Genomic DNA, 23653 nt, shown 5'->3' with positions numbered 1-23653 from the left:
CCGTTGCGGAGCACAGGCTCCGGACGCGCAGGCCCTGCGGCCATGGCTCACGGGCCCAGCCGCTCCGCGGCATGTGGGATCTTCCCGGACCGGGACACGAACCCGTGTCCGCTGCATCGGCAGGCGGACTCTCAACCACTACGCCACCAGGGAAGCCCTGGGAACCATAACTCTTGATCTCTTCTATGTGACTCAGAAAGAAAATTAGAAATTAATGTTGTTTTAGCTTTTAAATAAAATATTTTATAGTAAAAGTTTTTGTTAAATACTGTTATTATAAAATGAAACACTTGACAGCATGCTGTTTTTGTGCAACAGTCAATTTAAACATTCTAATTCTAAAATAGAAAATAATATAAAAATTCAATTCTGCATCTGAAACAAAAGAAAACAAATTTTTTTCCTAGCTGATAAGTTTCTGTGACCTGTGATGGTATAATGAAACATTTTGGTATGTAGCTTATAGAATTATTCTCAATACTTTCATACCTGAGAAGATATCACTTAATATATTGCCGTGTCTTAATATATTAAATCTTTCTGATGTGTCACCTTTGTGATTTTCAGTTAAAAATATTGTAGTATATTTGCATGCATGAATACTAGAATCGATTAGGATGCAAAGATGAACATGCTTGGCTGGAAAAGAAAAGTCTCAGCCACAAAGACTGAGCCTTGCTGGAGGTCTGGTTATGTAAGCAGCATGTCTGCAGGGGAAAAGTGTGTCTTCATTTCAGAGAGTTCCTCCACTTTGGATCTGAATGACCTATGTAGATTGCCTATTCAGTGATCCAAATCAATGATGAAGGCTGACAGTAGCAAACCACATGGATTAGTCTTTTCACCTCTCATCATACTTGGCAGCAGGCAGACATCCTCTGCTTTAGTTACCTGAAATTTAAAGAAGCATAATCTGGAGCCATAACTAAAGGGGCAGAGTACTTATTAAGCTCTTTCTATATGTCAGACACTATGCTAGGTGCTTTAAATATTAACTTATTTAATCCTTACTACAGCATTTAGAATAAGGTTTTTTTTCTCACTTTAGGAATGATGGAACTGAAGCTCAAAAAGATTCAGTAACCTACTCAAGGTCACACAGGTAGAAGATGGTGGTTCTAGGATTAAAATATGTCTGCCTGATTCATCCACCTGTCCATTCATTCATTTGACAAGGACTGCATCTACTGTGCTAGGTGGGGAAATAGAGTAATGCACAAGAATTACATCATCCCCACTCTCATGGAGTTTCCGGCCATTTTAACAAATAATTACAAACGTTATGTTCTTTCTACCACACCCAACTACTAACACACTGATTGAAGGTTAGGCACTTATTTTCTTGAGATTAATAAAAATCAAAAGATAAAAATCTGTCAAGGAAGACTATGATCTTAAAAGATGTGCATTAGTATCCATACCAAATCCACAAAGCTATTTCTGCTTACCATAAAAATCTAGGAACCTTGGGCCTGATTTTCTCGTTTAAAAAAATAATAGTTTTTATTATTAGTTACAAAAGCAATTAATAGCTGATGAACAGTTACTGTTAATAACATTATTATTATCACTCTTCTTATTATTTTGCATTTGTAAACCTCTCAACCATTTAAAAAACACTTTAATGTGTCCTTTTATTTGTTCTTTATAACAATCCTGGCCAAACCTAATTCTTTTGGATCCCAGTTCTAATTCTTTTGGAGCCTAGTCTCTTGGTGCTCATAGAAAGTTGTGCTGTTTGGGCTTCCCTGGTGGCACAGTGGTTGAGAGTTCGCCTGCCGATGCAGGGGACACGGGTTCGTGCCCTGGTCCAGGAAGATCCCACCGCGGCCGGGCCCGTGATCCATGGCCGCTGAGCCTGCGCGTCCGGAGCCTGTGCTCCGCAACGGGAGAGGCCACAACAGTGAGAGGCTCGCGTACTGAAGAAGAAGAAGAAAAAAAAAAGAAAGTTGTGCTTTTGTTTTGTCTTACTTTTTAAAAAAAGACATATATCGAGCTGCTTTTACATGTGGTGCACTCTACCAAACATTGTGGAGACATTAAATGATTGAAAAAGTTTAGCCCTTGCTCTTAAAGAAGCTTCACAGGGGCAACAGTTGTTGATGGATAATGTAAAAGAGTGAGTCTCAGACAGTTTTGGGTGGGGGAATGCTGCACCTGGGCTAAGCATGGAACTCACCAGACTCAAGAATCCAATTGATTCATGAGGTCCCAGCATTGTGGTGGATGTTAGCTCTCGGGACATGGAAGCAATCTGGATGGAAGAGCCAGTTTTAAATTAAGTCCCAGCAGTGCTTTATCTCGTAATAAAGCAAAGAATTTATTTATTCTTCCTATGTCTCTTTTTTAAACAGGTATTCTTCTTTCTAGCTGAGCAACACAATGGAAAACACATCGAAAACAAATAAAAAGGATATTCAAGATGGACCGCCAAAAGAAGTCAAATTGCCTATCAGTGAAGCACTTCTCGACTATCAGTAAGCTTAGATTATGAAATCCCAAAGTTCCCAGACATAAGTGGCAATCATTGCTGCTAAGACTCATATGACTCCAATGGAAAATGAAGTGCTCAAAAGGTATCAGCGAAGCTGGACTGGAGGTGGATTGGAGGCATAATTGCACTCTTGTGCTATGTGCATATTTTTTAAAGTTTTTGCACATTGACTATAACACAAGCCAAGCAGTAGCTATGAAACAGCATTCATAAATGGGTTTTGGCTCCCTCCCTCCCTTCATTGTATTATTGGTCACTCCTCCACATATACACAGCAGCTTGCAGGCTTACCTCTTCAAATACAGCATAGAATAGTTAGTGTACATCTATAGAAGAGTAAAAGAGGACAATTCTTTATTTTTTAATTTCTAGACATTCCAATTTGCATTATCCCCAAATGCCTGTAGATCAAATCCAAGTGATTTAGAGATAATTATTTTTAATAAGAATATTTCTTTTTTTTTTTTTTGCGGTACGCAGGCCTCTCACTGTTGTGGCCCCTCCCGTTACGGAGCACAGGCTCAGGACGCGCAGGCTCAGCGGCCATGGCTCACGGGCCCAGCCGCTCCGCGGCATGTGGGATCTTCCCGGACCGGGGCACGAACCCGTGTCCCCTGCATCAGCAGGCGGATTCTCAACCGCTGCGCCACCAGGGAAGCCCAATAAGAATATTTCTTAATGTCTCTGTCCCAGGCGATGGAGACAAAAGTAGGGGTGATACATATCCTGTATTTATGTTTTATCCAACTAACGGAGAGGAAGCCCCTTGAGAGCTTTTGAACCTCAACTTTGGGCCCAGGGTAGGTGTTTTAATGTGTAACGCTTAGGGAGTGAGTGAGTAAGTGTCAGTCTTTTTTCAAATAAGAATGTACTTCATGCATATTGAACAAGTATTTGAATGTTTACCAAATACAAGGCAAGTTCTGGGCACTGGAGGACACAGTGAACAGGACCACATGGTCCCTGCCCTAACGAAGCATGGGAGATGGACATTAAATACCTAGTCCAGTCTTTTCAAAAAATTACACAGCTCTAAATAAGATTCTATGAAAGAAAAGTGTAGGGTGCTGGGTAATGGTGTAACTGAAGGACTTGAAATAGATCAGGAAAAGCTTGTTTGAGGAAGCAATGTTGAGCTAATCTCTGAAAGAGGAACAGGTGTTAAGGAGACATAGTGTCATGGCCAGAAGGGTTTATGGAAAAAAGGCTGGGGTGAGGAGGAGCTGACCACAGTCTAGGAAGTGAGAAATGGCAGAGTGAGGGAGAGGGCAGAGCAGACTCTGGGGGTTTAGGCAAGGGTCAGATAAGCAGACCCCTGTGGAACACCTGGGCTTTGGAAATGGGAAGCCATTTACTGGAGGGCAACAAGGTTGAAAGTCAGGAGTTCACACTGCTGGTGACTAGGCCTTTGTTTAAGAGAATTGTTTTTAACAACATCCATCTCCTTGCAAGACTCCAAATCTATTCATATGTTCTTTTTAGAAGATAGTGAGTGAAAGGGTCAGAACACTGAGAGAGAAACATCCATGGGAAGGGACTTTTAACGAAGTTCCCTTTATTTTCTAGATAACAATTAAGTGATGACCAGATTGTACCTGCACTCATTTCTCAGCATAACTGAAAACTTTGCTCATCTTGTCTTAGCAGAGGTGGACAAAAAGTCCAACTCTGTGATTACAATCTGGTCTCTAATCTGCTTCCATGGCTCACAGTGATGACATCCAATTACAGCTCCTTCTCTCTCTTCTGGGTCAACCAGAGGGCAGTCTTTCTCCTCTTTAACAGAGGTTTACAAAGAGGCACACATTTAAAAATTCTCATGATCTAGTGAGAGACACAAGTTGAATATTCCCGTGCTTTTGTTCTCTTTCCTTTGTTAAAACTAAATAAATAATCTCATGGACTGGAACAGCCTAGGCCTTACTGTGCTCTTCTGGTGACGCTTTACTCATTCCATGTGTTCCGAGGTGACAGGACTTTTGTCACATGACAAATAGCCAGGACACCTCCCTCCACCATCTGAGGAAGGATTATCCAAGGGTCCCCTGGCAGCATCTTATATTTCTCTTGTACAATCTCAGCTCCTGACAAAGAGCTGAGGGCACACAGTAGGTAGTCAATTCCAAACAGTTAACTTAAAAAAAAATCTATCTCAAGAAAATAAAGTCATGAACCTATATGGTTGTTTGTGAAAAGCTGAGACTGCCAGTGTTGAACCTATAAAGTGATCATGTCTTAGTCTACCCCCACCCCTTATCCTCAGAGATTATGCTCTTAGATTCCCAGTGGATGCCTGAAATCACGGATAGTACCGAACCCTTTATATACTATGTTTTTTCCTATACATATATACCTTTGATAAAGTTTAATTTATTAATTAGACACAGTTAAGAGATTAACAATAAGTAATAATACAATAGAACAATTATAACAATATACTGTATTAAAAGTTATGTGAATGTGGTCTTTCTCTCCCTCTCTCAAAATATCTTATTACATAATGCTAAATCTATAAAGTGATCATCTCTAGGTAATGGTGGTTTTTATTTTTTCCTTTATACTTATTCCCCCAAACCCAGTTTTCTACAATGAGTATGGACATAGATATAGAAATAGGCGTGGATATAGTTGTGGGTTTAAAAAGTAGATAAAATTATAGATTCTTTTTTGGAATCCAAATTTGTTTTCTTTCTCAGAATTTTCAGTGAAATTGCATGGAAGAAGGAAGTTGACACATTACTATGTTGATGCAAATACTCAATAAACAACCTGTAATAAAAATAGAAAAGAGTTTTATTCAAGCCAAACTGAGGACTATAGCCCAGGAGACACAGATTCAAGAAGCACTTGAATTGTGTTCCACTGACTACGAAATGGGGAGGCTTATATAGGCAAAAAACCACAGTTACACGTTGTTTGTCAAGAATTAGGATTGGAGCTGGCAAGAAGTAAGGGTGCTTGTTAAGCAAGGATTGGTTGGGGTCCAAAATCACCACATAGTTATAAGGGGAGAACTTGAGACCATAAGGTTGCAGCTCACAGCTGCTGGCAGATATTGTTTTGAAAACGTCTGGTGGTGTCTTTGAGTTTGATACAGTTCAGAAAATTCAGGTTGTTAGTGATGCAGGAATGTATGTGAAACCACATCCACAATGACCACCCAACTCCGTTTTGAATGCCTGAACCACGGTTACTCCATTTTGATTTTTAAATGCATTCTTTTCTGTCATGGTTAAAGCAGATGTACAATGCATGTTTGACAGGCCACAGGCTGTCCTAGTTAGCATAAAGTTCAAGCCAAAGCATGTATAAGCCAGAATGACTTCCCCATACCTCAATATGTGAACATTTCTTCCATCAACTAACATTTTAATAAGGAGGGAAGGGGCAAGGTGACACATTGCATTACTATTAATTTCATATCGCTGTTCTTTAGAACAGTGTGATACCCTTTTCAAAGCACTTTATTGTATATTACCTCATTGGTTTATCATCCTATTTGCGTCAGCATTTAGTGTGATGTGTGGGTTACTAGGGCACTGAATAGATAAGGGAGATGTGAAAAGGAAAAATTATATGGAGAACAGTGAGGCTCGAATCCCCACAGTGGCTAATGGTGTGGAGCTCTGAGGCTCAGCTTCATCTGCATCCTGGTAAATCCGTCTCTGAGGCCTGAGGAGACTGAAGTGAATTCCAAGGGGAGGCTAGGTGAAGTTACACCTGCAACTACCATATGCTCCAGAGGGGGCCTGATGAAGCAGCCAAAGCCTTTAGGGCCTCTCAGAATCCACCCCACCCCCAGGCTTGCTGACGCCACTTAGACCTTTCTGAACTGCTCCCTGCAGAGGGAACACAAGACAAAGCCGTAGGTTGCTTGCTTCTAACTTCTCAGAGGGGAAAGGGTGGCGGGCTGAGGGTAGGGTTGCTAGACCTAGCAAATAAAAATACAGGATGCCCAATTTAATTTGAATTTTGGATAAACAACAAATGATTTTTTAGTATAAATGTGTCCCCTGCAGTAGCTGGGCCTGAGACTGGATGTAGTCTCCAGCCTGGTCTTTGCACAGTTAGTCATCCATCACCAAGGCAGGCTCTCGGCTGAAGCCAGGGAGTCAGTCTGTGAACCAGCCTGTTCAAAGATTCAGTTTCAACCGATGCAGACCACACACTTGTGATTCATTTACCTGCTTCCCCCAACCCATGCACAAAATTGGGATCACCGTATTTATAATTACAGAAATTATGTAAGTAATGAGCATGCATCTGCATAGGCTCTTTTCAGATAATTTTCATTTATAACATTTTATTTTTCCCCTAAAAATGGGAGGTAGAGAAGGCATTCCTTCAAATTTGTACACATCTAAGCTTTATTGAGGTAAGAAGTAAAAGATGGTTTATCCTTACCTATAGTCTTCTTACCGTTGTTGGAGACCACCCTATCTTTAGAGGTCCCTTCCATTTACCATCCTTCTCATAACTTGTCATTTCCCCCACAGCATTTATCACAGTGTGTAAGTAATATTTTCGTGTGTTTTTTTCTTTAAGGGTTAGTAAAACGTAAGCTCTTTGAGGGCAAGGGCCATGAAGATCTTGTTTGTCATTATCTCTAAACTGCCTAAAACAATGCTGGAGACATAGCAGATGCTCGTTAGACCTGTGTTGTGTGTCTGAGACGTGAAAGGGAACTCAGATCAACTGCAGAATTTTGGAACCAAGAAGGAAGCACAGAGTTCATCTCCTTTAATTCTCTTAGTTACAGAAGAATAAACCAAGGCCTAGAATGGTTGAGTCCTTAGGTGGAGAACCAGGCTGAAAACCCAAGTTTCATAGTATCCAAACAGAGCTTTTTGCCACTAAAGGACTTGATCACTTTTTCTTTTCATGTTTTGTTTTTTTCTTCATTTGGAAAGAAGGAGCCTTATTTTTCTCTCTACTAAGTTTACAATATCATGAATATAAATATTTTGGGGGAAGGACTGAGGATGTAATATTCAAATTCAACTGAAATTTGCTAAGCACTTACTCTATACTAGAAACATTCACATATGATTTCTTATTTTAAACCTTATACAAATACATAGAGCTGGGTATTGTTATCTCTCCCTTGATGGCTTGGAAATTGAGGTTCAGAAAATTGACTTGTCTGAGGTCATGTAAAGTAAGAAGTGATAGGGACAAGATCGAAAACCAGAGTTTCTCATTCTTTAACCACTCCTCTGTTCACTGTACCACAGAAGTGCTATATTTTTGTTTTGTTTTTTTAATTGAGGCAAGGGGTTTACATGGAGCTATTCCTCTTCCTTTATTTTGGTCTCAGATTTAAAGTTGTAAGATTTATTAGTTAATAGAGATACACTTAACACTTCAAACAGCTATCAAGTGCCTATACCAAAGTCTTTCTGTACTTTTCTATCTCTCTTTCGTACCTAACAGACATTCAACAAATACTTGTTGGGTGTTGAAGAAATGTATTTGTGTCAGGAAAGAAGCTTTGAAAAAGAAAAAGAAAGAAAGAAGCTTTTACTATTTATAGAAGAGATGGTATACTAATGAACTTGAACCAGTAGGTCAGCCTGGTTTACCTTACTGTTTCAAGAAGCTGTGCTTACCCCTGTAAATTCTTTGTTTTGTTATTTTTATATGAATGTTTTTGGAATTCTAGAAAACATGTTTTCTGGATGCCCTTTCCCTTTAAGCTGAATTATTTATAATGAGAAAGTATAAAAATTATAACTATGAAATACAAATGGGGATTGATTTTTTAAAAACTTGAAGTTATCTTTCTAATACATATTTTAGTGAGTAAAATATACTCAGAAACACAAAATCACTTAAGATTCTTGTGTGTGTGTGTGTGTGTGTGTGTGTGTGTGTGTGTGTGTGTGTGTGTGTGTGTGTTACGCGGGCCTCTCACTGTTGTGGCCTCTCTCGTTGCGGAGCACAGGCTCCGGACGTGCAGGCTCAGCGCGGCCATGGCTCACGGGCCCAGCTGCTCCACGGCACGTGGGATCTTCCCGGACCGGGGCACGAACCCGTGTCCCCTGCATCGGCAGGCGGACTCTCAACCACTGTGCCACCAGGGAAGCCCCTCACTTAAGATTCTTATCCCTAAATAGGTCTTTATAATATGTTTAATACTTTATTTCAATTCAAATTAATTTAGATTAATTTTTAAATTTTATCTCAGTTTTTCCTAAGGCAAATAATCGTAAAATACATCTTGTCTTTGTTATCAGCTGTCAAATAAAGGAAAATGCAGTAGAACGATGCATGGCTCAAATAAAGAAAATTAGAGAAAAGAACCAAAAGTATCATGAAAGAGTGAGTATAAAATTTAAAGCCAATATCTAGTCATTAAACATTTACACAAATGCTTTAAAAAATTGTGAGTTATGATGAAATGAACTCTAGGAAATTATCTTCTTTAGCCCTTGGAGTTGATAAATTTACACTATATTTAAATATATTTTTGTACATGGGAGACAAGAGGATACTGCTGTTCTTATTATATTAATTATAATGTCAAAGGAAGTCAGCTTGAATTGTGTTATTTAGATCATGTGGACACTGAATCTTATGTTGAAAATTTTAAAGCTCTGCAACCAAATTTATCTTTTAATTTCTTATATAACCACACTATAAAACATTGGTTCTCTATTTTCAATTTCTGTATCTGTTTTCCTTTAGATTTTCAGTGTGTGCATATGTAAATATTATCTGAAAAGTACAATCTCAGTTGTTAAAATGACTAATTTATTGTTTAAGTGATTTATTTTTATGAAATTAGAATAAAATGACTATCAAAGGGGTGCTGTATATGACTATCAGGACCAACAGAAATAAAGTTGGGAAGCAGTAAATAATAACGCATACAACTTAGCTCTTAAGGGGTCTCATGAGTGAGGAAATACTGAGGGTGTCTGCTATTAAAACATTTATTTTATATGTACCCTGAAATTTCCACACCTGTTTTATTTGGTTTTTGTCTAAAAAGACTATATCTACAAATTTTAACAGAATTTGGGTCAGAGACCTAAATTTGCATCCTGACTGTACAACTTACTGCTGATGTCATTTGGGCCAAACTGGTGTAAGCCTCAATTTCCCCCTTGTAAAATGAGGATTCCTGTCTTCCTTATAAGGTGAATTTGTTCATTGGTTCAGCAAATATGTATTGGGCAAGACAAGCCCTGGTGGTGATATAACTGTGACCCTGACATTGTCATGATTCTGAAGAATCAGTCACTTGCAATAGGACCTAAGAAACTGAAGTCTGTGGATGAGAGTGGTAAGGGGAAGTCTGGCTTAGGCACTTGGAGGCAGGTTCCACATGACGTGATTCCAGAGCACATGAGAGTGAGCCGCCATCAAGGGGCCAATGCACATCCCCTAGTGGTCAGCATGGGAACTCCCAGGCCAGCTTTGCGATTTCCATTTGGTTGTGGAAAGGACAACAGATCAGGACTGAGGAATCACTTTCCCATAACCCATCAATTGGAGCCAGAAACAAAGTTCTTGTTTCCATGAGGATTAGCTCAAGAATGCGATAGGTCTAAGTTTGCTCTTGGAGTCATTAGTGGACCCAGCAGTGAGGAGCATAGTAATGCAGACTCTAGCTCAACTGTATGTATCTATTTCTTTCCATTTATGCTGTTATTGCCACAGTTTAAGCCACCATCATCTCTTACCCATCCTTCCTCTAACCAGTACATTTTCCACAGTGCAACCAGAATTACCCTTGGAATACGGTAAACAGTGCTTAAAACCCTGCAGTGGGGCTTCCCTGGTGGCACAGTGGTTGAGAATCCGCCTGCCGATGCAGGGGACATGGGTTCGTGCCCTGGTCCGGGAAGATCCCATATGCCGCGGAGTGGCTAGGCCCATGAGCCATGGCCGCTGAGCCTGCGTCCTTAGCCTGTGCTCTGCAATGGGAGAGGCCGCAACAGTGAGAGGCCCGCGTACCGCAAAAAAAAAAACAAACAAAAAATACAAAAAAAACAAAACCCTGCAGTGGCTTCCTACTGCACAGAAAGTAAAATCCATAGTCCTTCCTAAAGTCTTCAAGGCCCTGCAAAAGCTGAGCTCTGCTCACCTCTCCAATCTTGTCTCCAGCCGCCCCACCCTTTGCTTACCCCTGCTTCTTTTAAATATTAGAAAACCTGATCTTTTTCTTACTATGGTACAACACATGTACAACCTTACTATGTACAACCTGTACAACAAAAAGGCTGTTTCCTCTTCCCAAAATGCTCTTCTCTTGGCTAGCCCCTGTTCATTCCCCCCATCTGAGCTAGGATGTTGTGTAAAAATATTTCTCCATTATTCAGTTGAAAGCCCTTTAGGCAGCAGCAATCAAATCTTACCTTTGTTTCTCCAGAAAGGCCCAGTATGAGTAGATGTTCAATAGATATATATTGAGTTGATTCACACAAACACCAGTGGGAGGAAAAAAATTTGAGGTCACAGATATTTAAATTGCTAAGTTAAACATGACTCATTAGCAAGATATATTTTTCTCTTCAGTTATGTCGAAATTGGAAATGCCCCTCTTCCTTCCTACCCATCATCTCTTCCTATGTGTTTAGTTCTGTTTAGATGATCACCTCACTTAGTATCTTTCTTTCTGTTTGCATTCATTGCTCCACTACATCATTAGGTATTTCATAGTTCAGCGTGTCCACATCCTTACTTCCCGATACATACTTTCACTCCTGCTATTCCCCTACAACAGCTCTAGCAAAAGTTGTTAATGACCAGTTAGCCAGCTTCAATGGGCTCTTTGTAGTCCTTTCTTTACCCCTCACTCCAGCAGTCACTCCTGTCATCTTGAAACTCTCTTTCCTTTGGGTTCCAGGATATCACTCTTAAATTTCCTTCTACTTCTCTGACCATTTCTTCTTGGTTTTCATTGTTTTTTTCCTAGAACCACCCTTTAATTAGGGTATTTATCAAGGTTCTGATCTCAATCCTTCTCTTTCACTTTAAACTCTCTGGATAATATTATTTAACATCATGGCTTCAAATGCCATCTTCATGGTGATACTTCTCATATGTATATGTAACAGAATTCTTTTTTTTTTTTTTTTTTTTTGCGGTACGCAGGTCTCTCACTGTTGTAGCCTCTCCCGTTGCAGAGCACAGGTTCCGGATGTGCAGGCTCAGCAGCCATGGCTCATGGGCCTAGGTGCTCCATGGCATGTGGGATCTTCCCGGACCGGGGCACAAACCCGTGTCCCCTGCATCGGCAGGCGGACTCTCAACCACTGTGCCACCAGGGAAGCCCCATAATCCTATTGAAAGTGTTCCCGACCCAATTCCAGCTTGTATGTGTGGAGGCTTCCTCTCACCAGCAAGCAAATCTCAGACACAAACGGGGTGTCTGAGAGTTCAGCTCAATTCTGACACTACCTACCAGGAGATAGGATCAGATTCCACAGGTAAAGGGCTCAGTCCCACAAGACCACCCTCCACTTCAGATGCCAGCTCCAGGTTGTTATTTGTGCTTCTGACCAACTGGCTATAAATCAGAGGCTTACACAACCCCTTCCTCATGTTCAATTAATTTGCTAGAATGGTTCCCAGAACTCAGGAAAACCCATTTACTCACTAGATTACTGATTCATCATGAAAAGGATATTAAAGGATATGAATCAAAATCAAGAGCCAGATGAAGAGATACATAGAACAATGCCCTGAACAAAGGAGCTTCTGTCCTTATGAAGCTTGGGGCCTAGCACAGTGTCACATGGAAGCTCTCTCAAAAAGGACCAAAAGACGCTCCTTTGTCCGGTTTTAATGGAGGCTTCATTACATAATCATGATTGACTAAATCATTGGCCAATAGCGGCTGATTCAACCTCAAGTCCCACTCCCTTCCCCGGAAATCAGGGGGAGGGAATGAAAGTTCCAACCCTCTAATAACTTGTTTGGTTCTCCTGGCAACCAGGCCCCTTCCCTCTCTCCCCACCTGTGGGATTCAAAAGTCACTTTCATTAACATAAACCCAATTGTGATGGCAGAAATTCCAAGGGTTTTGGGCACCGTGGACCAGGAACTATGGGTGAAAACCAAGTATAGCTAAGAAATATGTTTTAGTCATCTGAATGACCAAATAAATATATTTTTATAGATTACAATATCACAACTATACACTAAAAAAAAATGTAAAAACTGGTGAAATCCAAATAAAGTCTCTAGTTCAATTAATAACATTGTACCAATGTCAATTTCCTGGTTTTGATACTGTACTATCATTATATAAGATTTTATCATTGGGGAAAGCTGGGTGAATAGTAGATGGGAACTGTGTGTCCTATTTGGGCAACTTCTATTCTTGTTCTTGTGAGTCTTAAAAAGTTTTTTAAAAAGGCCATGAGATGGCCTTATAACAAAACAAAATTAATCCTTTCTTTGTAGCTTAATTACTAAATTTCCTTTCTTCTATTTTATAATATGATAATTATTCTTCCCTCAAATAATAAATGTACTTCACTTCGTAAGATAAATGTCATTTTTTAGCATATTGGTGGATATATTTAAATAAATTTTATTTTGGTATGTAGCTCAAAATAATTTTTCAGACGTAGTGAATTTTATAACATTGTCAGACACATTTGTTTTCTATTTGAAATTCATACAGGATTTGGGAAGTTTAATATAGATGTTATTAAATTTATATATATGCCTATACATGCATGTGGCCTTTTAGATTCCCAGGAATATGTCAGAGCTTTCAAAGCTCTCTCTGGACATCTCACCTGCAGCTTTCTTTTAAAGTTTTCTTTGTCAGCTTGTTGTTTACCTCAACTTTTATTACTGCCGCAGGGAGCTGTAATGTTCAACAATTGTTGACTGTTTTTGACAAACATCTGCCTCTGATTGTTTTTTTTTGTTTTTTTTGCTGTACGCGGGCCTCTCACAGTTGTGGCCTCTTCCGTTGCAGAGCACAGGCTCTGGACGCTCAGGCTCAGCGGCCATGGCTCACGGGCCCAGCCGCTCTGCGGCATGTGGGATCTTCCCGGACCAGAGCACGAACCCATGTCCCCTGCATTGGCAGGCGGACTCTCAACCACTGAGCCACCAGGGAAGCCCCCTTTGATTGTTTTTGACCAACATCAATCTGGGAAAAGGCTGCTCACACATTGGGTAAGCTCTGACTCAGGTCAAATAAAGACAAGGTTTCCCAGTGGGATTTTCCAGGTAATTACCAAATAGGTCAAATAATGACTGTTATTTGGGAATTGGGCTTTGGAAGAGTTCTGTTCCCCTCACTTCTCTCCATGACCCTCAACCCCAGGCTGCTAAGTTGCTGGTTTTTACCATAACCATGGGGCTTTTGGCTTTTAGAGCAAGTGAAAATGCCACAAAGCTCACTGTCCTTACCAAGATTCAACCATTTTTCTTGAATAAACACTCCCTGGAAGTTACTGCAAAGCCTTTAATTTCAAGAGTTCTGAAAAGTTGATTTTGACAATTTTTGCCAACTTTTTCTCATTGCTTTTATGAAGGAGAGGATTTTCAGAAGTCTTACTCCACCATTCCTGCTTACATCATGCCCAATAAGATTTTACACAGAAGGAAAGAGATTCAGTTTTCAGATATATCATATTATGAACCCTTCGGTACTAAAAATTCTTCAGAGACAGAATTATGATACTTTAGAATATTACAAACAAAAGATCAGAGAAGTTAAACCACCAAATTTTGAATATCATATCTTTTTAATCTTTATTTCCATTTTTTTAAATCACTCAAAGCCTGTCCAGTTCCCAGTCTTTTTTTTTTTTTTGCCTGTATTTCTCAATACTGAGTATCATCATAAAGTTAATTGTCTGTTGCTTTCTTTCAGCTTATCAAAGTTTTAAATTAAAATTCAAATGCACTGAAATGGCACTAATGTCACGCAGCCTGTGCAATAACTTAAAGAGCACTAAGGTTACATAATCCTGTCCAGGAGTTTATTAAACTAGAAATCAAATGTTTCAGCCCTCAACTTCAAAGTTTGTTGGATTAAGTGTTAAAGAATTGAGTTTTAGTAGGCCGTAGCACTATCAATAAATCACAGATATTTGGATTACCTGAAAGAAGTTTGCTACCCGAACTGTGGGTTGTGGGCCAGTAGGCTTGGCATCACCTGGAGCTTATCAGAAGTGCAGAATTGCAGGCTGCATACCAAACTTACTGAACCAGAATCTGCATTGTAACAAGGTCCCCAAGTGTGGGGTATACACATTGAAGTTTGAGAAGCACTGGCCCAGAGAATCAATTTTGGGAAAGAAAATACTCTTACAGTAGAGTATTCGTGTAGGTTAAGAGGATAAAAGACATGAATATCAGAAATAAAATATAATGTTGAAAAAGCTATAGTAAAGAGAATGTTAAATTATAGGAAAAATAATTTTTAAAAGAAGTATTAGAATATTTTAAGTATATGCATTTTATTAGGTTTAAGAAATTGAAGGAGAGACACCAGGAAAGTAAGGATTAAAACTTAAAGGGAGGCTAAGAAAATTACAAGGAAAAGGTATTAAGTTCACACACAGTAAAATATCTCTACATATACATAATAAGCTAGCAAGTGCAAGAATAAACTCTAAGTTGATTAAGTAAGAAACTTGGAAACATAGGTGGGATAGTCACAAAAGGAACACAGTCCATACTTCAGGTGTGGAGTATTGAAATAGTAACCATCACCCCAGAACAAGAGAATTAGGGTCATTTGTGAGAAAAAACAAAGAATAATGTAAATTCCACAAGAGCAGTACTTTTGTCTATTTTGTTCACTGATATATTCCTAGTGTCTAGAAGACGACCTGGCCTATGGTAGATGCCCCATAAATATTGACTAAATGAATGATATTTCCTAGAAAAGAAAGGTGTTTGTGGGAATTGAAGAAACTGACCTCTGAAATCTAATTTTAATGTTCACCGATCCTATGATAGGGTGATAGACTGGCAGATTAATAATGCAGGTTTTAATATGTAACTTTCTTTTCAGTGATTACTGTATTGATGGGTTTAATTTTGAGTCTTCCACATGTTCTTTAGAGATGTTATTGAGCAACTTATTTTCATTAAATATCTCTCATTTTGCAAACCTCAATGTGTAACTCTATTTGAGGGAAATCAATGGAAAATACTTCAGCAGATGTAATTAACAACTGTTGATATTCGTGACAGAATAAACGCTTAAAGGATGAACAGATTTGGCACATAAGGAACCTACTGAAGGAACTGAGTGAAGAGAAGTCAGAGGGATTAGCAGTTGTAACAAGAGAGGAAGTTGAAGAAGCAATGAAGGAAAAATGGAAGTTTGTAAGAGACCGGGAACAAAACTTGAAAGGTGATTTAGAAACTTAGAAAATTATCATAAAGCTGTATCAAGTTCTTTCTTGAATGTATTAATGCTTTTGTCTCCTAATATGTTCAAAAGGCTGTGAACACATTTCAAATGACATCATCACCACAACCACAAACACATATAAGTAAGTGGACGAGAGAGGGAAATAAAGTGGGCAGAGATACTGAAGCCAAGTGAGGAGGAGGAGTAAGGGCAGTGATCAAAAACAAAGACAGAAGAAACCCCTCTGACCCTTAACACCAGACAATATCCTGTTAGGTACCACCCTGAGCTCCCTGCAATGGGGATCTGTTCTTTTTTTTGAGAAATTCTTTTGTTTCGTGTCTTCACAGGCTTCAGCCCCAGTTAAGACTTGGGAATGGTAAGGTGAGTGTAATCATGAGGCTTCCTCCCCACCCCCAATATCTCTAAGGGAGCTAAGCCCCCTCTTTGGATGGGGAAAGAGGGATTAGAATTGGAAAAGGGGAAGTTTGTAGGACATGGATAGAAATGATGCTGGTACAGAAGATGAAGGACCCAGGACATAGTCTTGTCATGGGCTCAGGAAGTACCAGGGTTCTGAGGGTAAGTCACACACAGTTTTGACACGTGCATTAAAAAAAAAAAAAAAAAAAAAAAAAAAAAAGCCCTATCCCTTCATCATAAACTTGCTGCTCAGATTTCTAAAACTTTTGCCAGAACCTCTATAAATAGCGTCTCAGCTAGACAGCTGGAAAACAAGGGAGAGACTTGAGTGCTCTTAGGAAGCAGTATTCGAATCTGAAAGGTGAAAAAAGGGACTAGATTTTCTTGAGTTTCCCCAAGCATTTTATTTTATTTTTTTTTATTTATTTATTTTTTTTTTTTTTTTGCGGTATGCGGGCCTCTCACTGTTGTGGCCTCTCCCGTTGCGGAGCACAGGCTCCGGACGCACAGGCTCAGCGGCCATGGCTCACGGGCTTAGTTGCTCCGCGGCATGTGGGATCTTCCCGGACCAGGGCACGAACCCGTGTCTCCTGCATCGGCAGGCGGATTCTCAACCACTGCGCCACCAGGGAAGCCCTCCCCAAGCATTTTAGAGAGACTCCTTACCCAAGTGCTTGGCGCAGAGCAGGCATTCCATTTGTAGATATTTGTTATTTTGAAAGAAATAGTTACCGACACCAAAGGTCAATCAGCAAATTTCATTTTTAGGGGGTCTCTAAAACTTTCCCATAAGCCTCCTCCTGCCAAGTCCCTGTGTGGGCAACAGTGATGTCATGAGGTGGTAGATGTATTTTCTGGTCGGGCTCCTGTCCAGGAGAGTTATGCTTATGTTTGGAAGGAATGCTTTAAGAAGTTCACACCCTTGAGATGGGTGTAAGACCAAAGCAGATACTTAGATGTGCTCACTAAACTGCCTTCAAAGGGAATGGACCCGGTTAGTTAAGGTGTGCCTGTCTGTGGTTTGGGCTGAGTGCTGGGGTATGTGGTTGACTGGGGACATGCTGGGTGACTAAGAACAGGAGGGCTGGGCATGTGCAGTGATCCAAGGAAGAAAGAAGCCCACAGATGCTGAGGAAGAGAGGGAAAGAGAACAGATGTGTCTACAAAGGATCCCTGAGGAAGTGACATTTTATACAAGGTAGTCAGTCACTTTCAACTCAGTCTGGTTCTTGGAGCATCACCTGGCAGCTTGTGATAGTACAGAACCTTGGACCCTCATCCGGACCTGCTGCATCAGCGTCTGCATTTGGACATCCCGGATCCTAGGGGAGTCCTGGGCACAGTAAAGTTTGAGAAGTGCTGACAAAACTCCCTTCTTCCAATGTTTAGTTAGGACTCTCAGTTGCAAGGATAAAAATCCAATCCAAACTAGTACAAATGTAAAGAAGATATTAATTTTTTCATGTAAACAAACAGAAAAGGCAGGGTGCTACGGACCTGGACCCGGAGCCTCACATGCTGTCAGATCTCAGCGGTTTTTTTAAAATTTCCCTCTCTGGCTCCCCCACTCTCCCCCTTCATCACCCTCCCTCTTTTTTCCCCACCTCCTCCCCCTCCACCTGCTCCTCCTCTTACCCGTCTTCTCTCTCCGCCTTCCCCCTGAAAGTTGGCTCCTTTTTCTGAGAATGTTCTCCCTGTGAGGCTGGAATTCTGACCAGAGACACCTCTGAACTTACATCCTTATAACCTCAACGTGGAGACAAAAGAGACATGTTTTCCACCAGTGAAAAGATTTCTAGGGGAGGACTCCGAGCATTTGCCTAGCTTGGGGCACCTGCTCAGCCCTGGACCAATCCCTAAAGCCAGGAGAAGGGGCGACTGTAATCGGTCTACTTATATGACAAGGGACAGGAGACATGTGTTACTAGAAGGGAAGGGAGAGAGGAATTCTGGGAAAGTAGAGCAACAGCCACTACAGCCCCCTCTCTTTCAAAAGCTTCAGTGACATCAATCAACCCTCCCCACAAAGACTGAACATGATGCAGGGCTGAGACAGCAACAGTCTGCCCACATTGGAGGACAGCTGATCGCTGGGGTGCAGTGTTCTTAATTGTTTAATGATAATAACAAGTACCATTTGTAAGGGAGTTTAAAATATATTATCTTATATTCTTAATATATTAAGTATATATTAATATATATATATTTAAAATATATTATTATCATGTCTTGGAAAAAGACATGTCTGGAGTCCTTCTGGACCTCTGGACTGAAGAACACCTCTCTGGCCTGAATGGAATGCTTCAGTCATAAACATCTGGTGAGCATCACCTAATCGCCAGACTCTGTGCTAAGTGCTGGGTTGACAGAGATGAATAAGATGTGGTCTTGCCCTCAGGGGCTCTCAAACAAGATGATGCGTGGTAGTGAGCCAAATAGCCATTCAGTTCATTGGACCTGGCTTTTTGTAATGCTGCCTTTTCCAGAATATTCAGCAGCAGATACTCAGCCTAAAGACTGAGTAGAATATCATGTATAGGAAGTACACCAGGGCAAGCTGAAAGTTTATATGATTGAGAGGGCTACATATTTGTACACACGTAACTGGGGAACTTATGTTTCACTCTGAAGTCTCACTGTGTGGGGTTAGTGGAAGGCAGGTTATTATGACTATCATATGCTATCATTTCACACAAGGGAAGCTCAAACAATTGAACTTTAAATGATGGAGTCAAACAACTTACCAACAAAAATGGTCGCCAAGTACTGTGGAAGGATGTTAAGTTGAAATCACTTTGCCCAGACACACAATGACCAGAAAAATGACAATTTACTAATAAAAAGTATATGTGACATAATATATTGTACAAAACAGGACACTTATCAAGCTATCACAGGCATAATTTAAGCTTGTGGGTCCCTAGGCGTATAGGTTGATTGCATGTTACAGCTCTCAATCGCAGCCCCAAACCACACAACTACTTTATAATTGGAAGTTTAATTTTACTTAGATTTTGAATCATGAGGGATAGATAAACAATAGTTTGAATAGTTTAGATTTCCCTAAATTATAGATATAAAATAGTATTTATGAGTTGATATTTTCATATCAGACCTTAACTTCACAAAAACCGATTGCAACATATAATGGTTGCAAGGACAATAGAAATGACAGAAAGTCTTGATTTTCTTTCAACAGATATGAGCATCCAAATAAATAATGCTGAGAAACTATTTCTTGAGAAACTCAGTGAGAAAGAATATTGGGAGGAGTACAAGAATGTAGGGAGTGAACAACATGCTAAACTCATTACCTCCTTACAGAATGACATCAACAGAGTTAAAGAGAACGCTGAGAAAATGTCAGGTCAGTTGCAAGAAAGCTGGTTCAGATTCAATAAAAAAATCTTTCAGGGGCAGACATTTGGTGGAAGACAGAAACGGGTACCCCCGAATCATCCGTTACTCTCAGCTGTCAGCACAAGCACTACGTGCCTAAGGATTAGGTGAAGGGAGGAAGTAAAGAAACTATCCCAGGACCACCTATGAAACTGAGAAGGGGGAAGTAAAGGGACGGGAGTGTGTGCCTATGTGTGCGTAGAAACCCTGCAACCGACTTTGAGAAAGAAGCTTCATTCAGTGGGTGGTGTCTGCATGCTCTCACACCTGGGTCTGGGCCAATTCCACCAAGGTGGGAGGGTCCTGGGAAGGGGTTATATTAAAGAAGGAATTCACCTGAGGCAAGCTAAGGCAACCTGCCCAGGCTGGACAACCAGAATCATTATAGAAAAATGGCCAAGTAAATGCTAAGTTGCAGTCGGGGAAAAAAACAATGCAAAGCAAGCTTCGGCCTCTGAGAAGTGTGGTCAGCTTCTGAGAGGTGACCATATTAGACCGGGCATCTGAGCAGCCAGGAGTCTAAAGGCACAAAGTCATAATCTCCCAAGCTCCCATTTACAGTGTTCCAAACTTTTCTGGGAAGGAGACTTGTACATACTCCCAGTTTCTATGGCCGTATTCACAAATGTTGTGGTTAATAGTTGCTACCTGAAGCATCATCTGAATTTCAAAGGATAACAGGGAGATTTTCACATCCTCCCTTGTGCTAGCTACTCTGCTTTTAAGAAGAAAGACAGTCCATAGAGTTGTATATGGAATTTGGAACAGAGTTGGATGTTATTATAGCTTTTTCAGTATTAACATGAGGGAGAGCTACAACTTTACCCAGAGCATATTTGGTAATCTATTTTTTATGATTTATAGCAAATAATTAATATATAATGTTATCAAGCTCCAGTTTTTATGTTTTCTTTCAGATGCTAAGAATGTAAAATCCATTATAGCTCAACTCCTGATGCATTGCAACTTTTAGATTGATTGTTGTATTTTGTGTGGTAGAAAGTTTAAATAAATATCTACCATTAGTCTAGTGGACTAGATCCTGAACTGAAAAAAAAAATCCATCAGAAATGAGACTGGAATGATTAAAACATTCAAGCAATTACTTTGAATGAGATTAAGAAAAATACAGGTTTTATATATAGAGAGATAGATATACACACATACATACATACACATATCCATATATATACATATCCATATATATATGTGTGTGTGTGTGTGTGTGTGTGTGTGTAGGTTGGAATAATGAAGACGTCCATTTTCTTATTCTCCATATGTCAAGTTAGACTAGACCCAAAACCCAATGAACTCTTGTTTATAAACCTCAGCCACTCTTATTCCAGCTCTGTTAGAGGTAGAAACTGATGGTTCCTAGCCCCCTTTCTGGCCACTCCACAGCCTGGGAGAGCTCGTCCCTTCCCTCCTTCGACTCTCCCTTTCCCTCACCAAAGTTGCCATTGTTTGCTGCTTCTATCCTGGCCCTGAAGGCTCAGATCACTGCCTGCCAAAGACTTGCAGTTGGCCAAAGTTCATTTTCTTCAAAATATTTTTCAGTATCTGTTGTGTTCCAGGGACTGCGGTAATACAAAGATACGGAAGAGAAGTTTTTACACTCTGCTCAGAGTTTTCCTTGAATAGGGGAAGCAGTTATGCCAGTACAAAATACAAGGAGGGCTGAATAACTCCTGCCTAGCTCCCTGCCCCGCTTTCCAGAGCCTTAGATTGGCTCTAAACTATGGAAAGATCAGACCTGCAGATCTCCTTCCCTGTAGCCTAAGATCCTCAAGAGTTCTTAGTGTTGGCTTTGGTTGACTTGGTCTGTGAAGAAATGTTTCCCTTTGAAACAATGTCCTAAATGCCAGCTATGTTCCACAATACTCTCAGTACAATACAATTGTTTCATTATAGAATAAGTTAAATGGGTCTCTGTGGACCAGTCCAGAAATCTAGCAACAGTAATTGTCAACATCATTTGTATGGGAAGATACTTTCTGACTTCCAACTAATTATGCTTCAAATGTTATAAAGAAAACACATCTGATGGGGACACATAACACAGATGTTATCATAAAGCACAACTAACTTTGGCTATTCTTAGATTTGGAGGGTACACTGCCCTCCTGTTGCACACTGCTGACTACCTCACTGTATTCAGTCTTTGCTCAGATGTTACCTCCTCAAAAAAGCTTTCTCTGATCACCCTATCTAAAACAGAGAATTTTAGTTTTTCTTCATCACACACCTCACCACCTGAAATATTATTCATTCGCTTCCCCACTAGGATGTACATGTCAAAAGGGCAGGAGTTTTGTCTCTTATTTGGCAATATTCCCAGTGCCTTAAATAGTGTCATGCACATCAAAAGAACTTGATGATGATTTGTTGAATGAAAGAATGAACAAACTGGACTCATTTATCCAGCTTTATTTCTCTCCACTCTCTAAAGCAGCCTTCATGTCACTACAGCTTGCTTTCCTTAAACAGGAGTGTTGATTATATGATCTCTCAGCATCTTTCAAGGCCCCCAATTTTAAGATCCTTTGCTCTCTCAATTCTGACATTTATGATGTAAGAAAATCTGGAGAGGATAGAGAATCCTGCACTTCTTCATCTCTGTTCTCCCTTCTTGCTCTGAACCCAACTCAGAACATGTCTACTGACTTTCACAGCCCCTCTCCTACTCTCTCTCCTTATTCTGTCTTTCCTGCCCCAGGAAAAGCATGCCAAGAATATTGGAAAATTAGTTAGAAGGAGTTAGATGTAGAGGATGCCACTCAAGTGTGTAATCAAATCTCTTCATATTTTTGTGGTAGAATCAGAAGTTGTGTGATATGAAAGGTAGACGACGGCTGCATAGGTACTAAAGTGTTAGAAATTCTCCCTTTGGAGAGACAATCCTTTAAAACTATGACTATTCATGAGACAGATATCATCGTAAATGAATTCACATTAAGGTGTTAGTAAATTATTGGAGCATTTCTTCTAATTGGAGGTACTAGATGCTTCAGTAAGAATGTACCTTGAAAATTCAGAAAAGGAAAAGTACATAGAAAGGAGAGGTGGGGATCTTGGACAATAAAAATTATAACTTCATAGTTTTACCTAGGATCTTAAGGTTTCTAATTTTCTTTTTAAAGAACAGTATAAAATCACCCTGGAAGATGATAGAAAGAGAATAATCAGAGAAACTTTGTTGCAACTGAACCAAAAGAAGGAATGGGCCACAGAGGTATATCTCAATTTTCTTTCTTTCTTTTTTCTGATAGTAGATTTTTATTCTTCTCACACAGAATTTCAAAATTTTAACTGAAATGTAGTTGATGTATAATTCTTCTCACCCAGAATTTCAAAATTTTAACTGAAATGTTAGTTTCAGGTGTACTACCCAGGGATTTGACATTTGCATTCGTTATGAAATGATCACCATGATAAGTCTCATAACCATCTGTCTCCATACAGAGTTATTATTGACCATATTCCTTATGTTGTACATTACATCCCATGGCTTATTTATTTAATAATTGGAGGTTTGTACCTCTTAATCCCCTTCACCTATTTCACCCACCCCAAGTCCTCTCCTGTCTGTATTTCAATTTCCTTAAAAAATAAAGCTCCCAACCCCCATTTCTTTCTCATGGTGTATTATAATGGTCAGAAACGTGTTTTGAAATTAGGCAGTTTAGTTTAAATCACAGTTCTACCACTTACTGGGTGTATAAACTGAATTTATACTTGACTTTTCTGGGCTTTGGTTTCCTAATCTATAAAAAGGGGACAATAATAATATTTACCTTTAATGAATAGTATGAGGATTGGTAGTGCCTCATAAGAGCAAGAGCTCAGTACATTAATATTTATTTATTTTTAAGTATAATAATAATGGCTACAACAAATTATTAAATTAGATTTTGGATGAATTATAGGATGAAATATAATTTGTCTAAAAAGTACTTTCTTACATATGCAAACCTAAGAGAGTACACTTTACATTG

The 23653-nt window shown here is 39.7% G+C and overlaps 1 protein-coding gene across 1 annotated transcript in view; it reads left to right on the top strand.

Annotated features, from left to right (window-relative positions):
* The first annotated feature begins 2382 nt into the window (after window positions 1–2382).
* Window positions 2383–23653, top strand: part of CCDC83 (coiled-coil domain containing 83) — a 37897-nt gene continuing 16626 nt past the window's right edge. Inside the window, exons 1-5 of the mRNA XM_067038336.1 lie at window positions 2383–2477; window positions 8731–8815; window positions 15674–15836; window positions 19459–19626; window positions 22799–22890. Coding sequence (XP_066894437.1) covers window positions 2383–2477; window positions 8731–8815; window positions 15674–15836; window positions 19459–19626; window positions 22799–22890 — 603 coding nt within the window. The remainder of the gene's footprint in view (window positions 2478–8730; window positions 8816–15673; window positions 15837–19458; window positions 19627–22798; window positions 22891–23653) is intronic.

The sequence above is a fragment of the Kogia breviceps genome, chromosome 7 (assembly GCF_026419965.1).
Source record: "Kogia breviceps isolate mKogBre1 chromosome 7, mKogBre1 haplotype 1, whole genome shotgun sequence".
In the NCBI taxonomy this organism is placed as follows: Eukaryota; Metazoa; Chordata; class Mammalia; order Artiodactyla; family Physeteridae; genus Kogia; species Kogia breviceps.
Note: the sequence above shows the minus strand (reverse complement) of the source record. Positions and strands in the feature narration are given on the sequence as shown.